General features: G+C 40.0%; 1 protein-coding gene across 1 annotated transcript in view; it reads right to left on the bottom strand.

The window, feature by feature from the left end:
- Positions 1–1467: 1467 nt before the first annotated feature.
- The window catches only part of LOC104541502 (dystrobrevin alpha-like), an 84049-nt gene continuing 77621 nt past the window's right edge, over positions 1468–7895 (bottom strand). Inside the window, 4 exon segments of the mRNA XM_010185580.1 lie at positions 1468–1485; positions 4414–4546; positions 5318–5486; positions 6012–6101. Of these exon segments, the coding sequence (XP_010183882.1) occupies positions 1468–1485; positions 4414–4546; positions 5318–5486; positions 6012–6101 (410 nt within the window).

Below are 7895 nucleotides of genomic sequence, written 5' to 3'. Positions count from 1 at the left end.
TCTGTGTTTTTAACAAGGCTACTGAGAAAATGAATGTAACCTGAGGGGCAATGTTAGGAGAATTTTTATGAGCAGTTATTTGGTGTTTATAGTACTCTGGGTATTGCTGTTTATTTGCTTTTCACATCCATTTATTCTGCTTTAGCTGCCAGAGACACTGAGACACATGCTTCAGAAATACCCAACAGCTTTTAACACTGAAGACTGGCAGCTGCTTTCACAAAGTCCACACTTTAACCTCCAAATTCTACTGTCATCAGAAGTTGCAAACCCCTTGAATCGGCATCAAATTTTGCCATCAAAATTGCCATATAAATAAGGAGGCCTGGCATAAAACCTGGCATACAAAATATAGCAACACGAATTCCTGCTCAAGTTGGTGCAGGTTAGTTCACTGGTTTTGTTTATCTGAACATGACTCTGCTCCCAACTTGAAGAGTTGACCTTTGGTTGCCTTTAGTTATGGCTCTGAGGAAGAGATTCAGTTTGCAGACCAGAGTCAGATCCCTATTTTGATTTCTCCTCTCTTTCTGACACTGCTATCTCATGGTTCAGTGTCACAGTAGGAAAGACAACATAGTTTTACTGCCACCTTGCCAGCAGGACACTGCACTCTTCTAGGAAATCAGAAATGCAGAGTCCACAGCTTCAGATGAAGCAAGAAGGAAAAGTGTGGTCTCCCATTTCCTGGGCAAACATTCAGAATAACAGGCTACTTCATAAAAATAGCCATTGCCTGTGTTCCTGAAGGAAACACAATTGCTGACCTTGGCATTAAGCTCAGAGCTGCAACTGAGAGGTTGGCATGTGTAAGGAGCATGACGTAAATATGGGCCAGCGGGGAATTTATAGACCTTCTTGCCTCATCTCTGAATTGGCAGACTCTGGTTAGTAGCTGAGTACCTTGCACTTTGGATTGGGGCATTCTGAACTTCCACGGCACATCTGAGGACACCTCCATGGTTAAGCAGCTTGAGGATTCCTTTCTGAAATGTTTGCCTAACTCCTGTTTCACACACTAGAGTAGATGTTCTGGTCTCATCAGAAATTATTTATTTCAGTTACTAAAGCATTGTAAGGAATTGAGCTCAGGTCTACTGAAATGTGATTTGATTCCTTTATCTTCTAGATAAGGTTTCTCTGTATTGGCTAATACATTTATCATCATCCTCAGGGATGAAAATCCCACATTCTCACTCTTACGGTCAACAAAGAATGAAGACAAAAAGGGTGGTGGCTTAACAGGAATCCCCAGGACTAGGACCACATTTCAAAAAATTATAAATGGCTTAGAGAGATTCCTAGGCATACTAACATAGGCTAAAAGAAGAAAGCAACAGCATCATCACATAAATGCAGGCAGCACAAGGTGCGTTGCAACTGAAATACACATTATGAGGTTTAATTCCAAACAGTCTTCTGAATTATAATGATACTTACTTGAGAGGAGAGAGAAGGATATTGCACTCAACTTTGCAAACTGACCTGTAGATAACAAAGGATAGAAAACAAGAAGGTGACAAATTAAGCCAGTGAGCAGCCAGGCAGTGTATTATTCTGAAGAAAGCCATGCACAAGCCTAGAAATAAACGGAGCAATTACAGACCTAGAAAATAAACCCAATGAACAGTGTCTTACACAATGCATCTAGCAAAAGACTAACAAGAACACAACTGGTAGCAGGTGTGTGAGGATAAGCACTGTTAGCATTTACACTTGTGCACTGAATGTGTTTTTTTCTAGTACAGATACTTGTTATTTACAACATGCTTCAAAATAAGAGAAAGAAGCCTCCTTTGAGGTTCCTTGTCCCAGATTTCCTTGTGTATCTTGGGTTTTCAGCTCATATTTTAATGCTAATTTAGAGTTTAGCTTGAAAATCTTGCTTGGAGGCAAGGTGACACGAAATAACATGAGTGGGTTTTGACCAACCAACTTCCATGCTACACTGCATCTACAAGTTTTTCTAAATGTGGTGCTTTTACGCAAAGTGAGACATTTAATAACATTGAAACGGTTACCATATTGTTACTGAGGTTACCATTCTGTAACCTCAGTAGGACTTCCTTTTCGCAGACTTTTTTCAGCTGGTAATTGCATACGATAGCTACAGCCACCAGCTTTTTTTGTCTATCCAGATGAATGCAGTGTACATGTGAGTACAAATAGTAAAACAGCCTGTAACAAATTCCAATGGTTTGATGCACAATGAGCCACTGTTCAAAAGGACACCCTAAACAGAAATTTCCTAATTTTCCTTTGTTTCTGCAAGAAGAAAATTGTGTCTTTGTCTTTAGAGACTACTCAGTGATACTAGTAGAAAAAGGAATAGAATAGCAAAATACCACAAATAAACTGCAAAGTGCAGAGAACGAGCCAAAGCAAAAGCACATGTCTCAGGATCAATACATGACACTATTCAACCAACTCCTACTTATCCTAGTGGTCCCTACTAATTTAATACCATCTCTTGCTTCCTTGTTCCCTGACCTAAAGGGCATCAGCCATACTGGGAAGGAGACTTCTCATGCATTGCGTGCTTTGGGTCTGTGGTTATCAACTAAAAATAGTTTCTACTTACAAGTCACTGTTGTCAAATCATTGCCTGATAGGAAGTGACAATCTCACAGACAGTAAAGTACATAATGAAATTTCCTTTGGAAAAATGCTATTAAACAAAACTTGTCTAGAATGAGGAATTTCTGTTCCCTCAGTGAATACCTTTTTTATAGTAAAAAGCCTTTCTCTTTTTCCCATTGGAAACAAATTGTGTAAATCAAAGGGGAACAAAGTTCACCTTGCTGTAGTCTTGGCTGACCTAGATTCAAAAGGAGTTTTATTCTGACATGGATAGGGAGAATATTTCCTCCTCTTCTGGGAATGTTGTTGGAAGAGAGTAGAAAAGCTCTATTTTGACTGAAGCAAGAGTAACACCCAGTTCTATTGAGTGATGTGTAACTTCTGCACAACGAATGCCCTTATTTTGCAGTGCACACACATACTCAATTTTGTGCATGAAGAAAATTCCACTGTAACTTGTGAAACTCATGAAATACTGCTGCCATATATTGCACTTCCATACTGTAATCAAAGTACAGTCAAATTGGTCTATCATTCTTTCTGGAGAAAATGGAATTTTTACCAGTAATAATAACATTTATTATTTGATGCTTGGCAGCTGTCACTATTGAGGTACTCCTCCTTTATAACTGACAATTACTTTCTATTACATCAGCAGTAGCTGCTCATCCCATTCAGAACCTTAAAGGCTGTCATTTTTGCCATTTTCTATCTTGGATAAAAAATTGTGACAAAAAACCCCATGTCACCCACTGTTGCCTTAGTAGATAGTCTATAACAATTCTGCTCCTGTCATCATGTTGTTAAAGAGCTTCGCAATGAAATGACTTTTGGCAGGCTACCATGGGCATGTAGCAGACCTAGGTAAACAACAATAAAAAAAACTTGCTCATGTCAACCTCAAAACTACCTGCAATTATGATATGAGTCAATGAACTATATTCTGCAGTGGTGAGTTCCAAATTTTAATTGATCACCATGTAAATAGTAATTTTCACTTGCTTCAGCTCTGCTCCCAAATGACTGAACTGGGTGTGCCCACCTACTGACATTACCACCAATGTTATAAGAAGCAATTTATTTTGTATTAGGATGATCCAAGTCAGAATAACTTAAAAAATGGTGATATTCCATTACACCAGGTAGAAGTGGAGACCACTACACAGATGGGATAAGTTATCTAAAGAATTCCAGCTCCCCCTGGCAAAATTGCTTTACTCGGACTCTAAAACAAATGCCCTTTGAAAACTTCCTCAGGGGGTGTTTAATGACAAATCCCCAGGCTTCTTTATGCTAGATGCTTGTTGAATACTTGATCCTGTGGGATACAATTCATTCCAGATCCTTACCCCCTTCCAGATTCTGACAATGCCAATAACACACAGATCGCACTTGAGCTTCAGTTCACACTGGAGAAACCATTATGAATGTTTTTCGCTACAGGAGAAAAAAAATAACCTAAATATAACAAGAACTTAGCTTGACACCACCAACCAGCCTCTATGGTATGGGAAAACGAGGTCTAAGTGACTTGGTAGGCACTGGCAGAGAACAAGCTCAGAGACAATTCTGTCCCACCTGATGCCCTGGTACGCTCAAGGACTACTGCTGTGTGCCTCAGGCAATGTGATCTTTCTGGATGTGCACAAAGGCCAGATGTGTGTGTGTCTGTGGAAGAGAACAACAGCAGTTTTTGGAATGTGGCTGCTCTAGTAACTGAGAAGAGATCACACCCCAGGGCCGAGGACAGGTTAAGAGGGGCACTGGGCAGCTATGGCACATCATTGTTTCTCACTTGTGGAGATACATAGGCAGCTGGTGTCCTTCTCCCACCTGGTATGCCTCATCCTGCAGCTTCTGCTTCAGGTACTCCTCCATCTTCAGTTCGTTCTCCAGCTGGCGGACAGAGTCATTCTCATAATTTTCATCATCTGCTCTGACATAGGGGTCTCCATCTTCTGTAACCCTGAAGACAAGTATTAATAAATAGCCTCCTGAGATGAATGACATTCAGAGTCAATAAAACTTCCCTTTGTTAAAAGCTATGAGGAGAGTGGGATATTTTTAGTCTAACCACATGCTCCATTCATTGGTTAGTATTTTTCTGGCAGTGGAAGACACTTTCACTCTTTCGCCTCTCCAGTGGTCTGCTATCGATGAAGTAGATCAAAGGGTATATTCTGCTGAAGGTATTTTGGGAGTACAACCCTATGGGAATGACTAACAGAAGTCCTCACACTATCTCCTTTGAGAGTGATACAAAGATTAAGAGGTTGAACTAAAAATAACTGGAAAGATGCCAGTCTATCTTTGATAGGAAGATTCAGGGTCTAAAATGAAATCAATATTTTGACCAATTGAGTTGGTGAACAAAAACATTCTGTCTTTTCCAGTTAAAAATGTCTTTTTTTCCAGTGGGCTCCAACAGAATCCTCAGCCTGGATAAGCAGGGAATAGGCCTGCAGGGCATATTAAGGAGCACAGCTGTCCCACAGCCTCCATGCTGCCTGAGCGTACCAGACTGGATGTAAGATACTTCACTCCTGAGGGCATCCTAAGCTCTGGCCTTTATTGTTTACAGACCTCACTACTATCTAACCATGAAGCCGTCCTCACTTGGATTTAGGCACTTTTTAGGTAATCAAATAGTTGGGAGGGAGAGAAAGTATTCCATGCTGCGTATTGTTTTCAACAGAAAAGGAATGAGATTAAGAAGGTGAATCGAGCAGGTACCCACATGTCACTGCGCATGGAGCCGGTGGCAGCAGCACTGTGGATGTAGCCCGGCTTCCGGGCATGGATCTGTGCGAGGAAAGCCTTCTCAGACGTTGGGGATGGAACAAGGTCATCAAAGTGAGCCCGCCCAAATTCAGAATCCACGTTGCTTTCTGTCTCACTGCCCACTTCTGTGAAGCAAAAGGTGACACGGTTCCATTTAACTTCCACAAGAGTAAGTATACTTGCCTATTTCTCTAAGATTTTCTCTGCTTTTCCAACATAGAATGCCACCTCCTCATAGTGAATAATAGTATATTCTACAGATATCTGCAGAGCTAATAGTTTTCTTCTTGTGGTGGGACAGAATAGTGAAGCTTTTGATTCATAGGTAGGATATTTTTATGAGAAAACTACAGACTGCATTTTACAAGAAGTCCTGTATGTTCTATAATGAATGAAATTTCTAAAGAGTGAAATTCCACTCCGCATGGAATGACAAACAAACTTCTTAAAGTTTTCACTGTATCCAGCTGCACCTCTACATCCATGACTTTCAGAACTGCTGTGTTCCTGAAGCTGTTATTTAGGGATTTTTTTTCCTAAAAGCATGAAAAGCTTTGAAGATACATGACATGCTTTTCCTACCTGCCATTTTTTCGAATATATGTGAAATGTCAATATGGTGACTATCCATCCTCATTAGCCTCACTCACCAGAATTTAGTTCTTTTACCAAAGAAGACATGGTGTTGGTGATTGAATCCGCTGCCACCAGCAAATCATTTCTTAAGTTCCGTCTTGCACCTGAAGCAAGAGACAGACAAAGCACAGCATTACTATTCTCCACAAGACATGTTTTCCCATTGAAAGCAGTTTTAACACTATTGAAGTCTGTCATTGTGATAATTTGGGGTATCAAAGCCCTTACAAGGGACACGTGCAGAAGAGTTCCCTGCAGAATGCCCTCATTTACTTATGCTGTATGCAAGAGCAGAAGCCTACCCTCATGCTTCATTTAATCACAATGCCAGATATGTTGAGAATATTCATTGCCATCAAGATTGCATTTGTGTGGTGACACCAGTAGACCAGGCCTGGAAGATTAAATCCAGCGTGAACTCATTTACAATGTCTGCGGGGGAGGAGGGAAGAAATGAAGTGTTTTCTCTAAGTTCCCACAGCTCTATTTAATGACACCATTATTGCCAGGTATTTGCCAGATAATTATGGCAAATGTTGAAGAAACATACTTGACCTCATCAAGACCGATACAGATTTTTCTTCTCTGCTCCCTCTCAGCCTCTCCTCTTCAAGGACTTTCTTGTATATTTCATAATTTACTTTCTCTCTCTCTCTCTCTTTTTTTAATAAAGGAAGCACTATTGCCTCTCTAAACAGCTCCAGGCTGCTTTTCAACTCCTCCTAATCATGAATCTAGAAGTTTTTTCTGAACCTGGCAATATTCCTTTAACCATCAATCATGAAATATTCTTGAGAGCTGTATGAAATACTCCTTCCCTAGGTGCAGGCTGTGGGTAACGTGTGGGTAACTCCCCCATATCCCAAACATAGCTCCTATTGTAGCTGAAAAATCATTATATCCCACAGAATCTCTAATATTCCAGACTGGATTATTCACAGGAATGGGCAGGATTTGACTGCTGTAGATTCTTTAAATCTGGCTGAATGTAAAACAATAGATTTTTAAAAGTTCCCCAAATCCTAAAGAGGCTTTTTAAATATATCCATTAGCAAGTGGTTACTGGAATATAAATTAAAGTAGTTAATTTCTCTCTTACACACACAAACACTCAGACAGTCACTCCCTCTTTAAAATCTTTTCAGTTTTGTATCTCTGAACTATTGCAAACACTATGAAAGACAAAAAAAAGAACCCAAGAGAAACCGTGCTCTACATATGGCTAGTCTGCATTACGTGTATAGAGGCAGATTTCTGCTGGTGCAGCACAGAACCGAGCTGTAAAATCTCAGCCCATCCCTCCCTCCTTCCCTCCCCAAAGTCGTATGTCAAGATGTGACAGAAGGGCTGGCTTCAAGTTCTTTGGGTTTGACCTTCCCATCTAGAGAATATGGTAAATAATGACATAAAGCTAGATATTTATCAAATGCAGCAGTTTTCAAATGTGATCGCTTACCTTTTTATAAGGCTTTTTATCTTGAAAAGAACACATTTATACACTTAAAAAGCATTTGCCTGAGGCAGCTTTAGTATTATTCATAGATATTTTATTGTGGCCACTATATTATTTCTCTTACTTTTAGCTCTGGAAGAAACTGTCCTACAACAGCATAAGGCTTAGTGGTCCGTATTTTTGCCTATCTAGATTTTTTTTTCACAGTATTTTTTATTTGGTATTCAACATAATAATTTAATCTGCGGCCTTAGAAATTCAAAGCAGTTCAAAACTTACTATTACTTGACAAAAGAGTGGAAAGAGGAGTGAGAAACACAGTGCAGCCTATGGCAGTTTTCTGGAAATGCAAAGGAAGGGTTCACTGAGACTTCCAGACTTGATTCCTGTCTAGTCTAGCTGGGTTCTTCTCAGAGGTCCAAATCAAAAGGACAAGGGACAACAG

This window comes from Mesitornis unicolor, unplaced genomic scaffold, assembly GCF_000695765.1.
Source record: "Mesitornis unicolor isolate BGI_N332 unplaced genomic scaffold, ASM69576v1 scaffold18055, whole genome shotgun sequence".
Taxonomy (NCBI): Eukaryota; Metazoa; Chordata; class Aves; order Mesitornithiformes; family Mesitornithidae; genus Mesitornis; species Mesitornis unicolor.
This window is presented reverse-complemented; position numbering and strand designations above follow the sequence as displayed.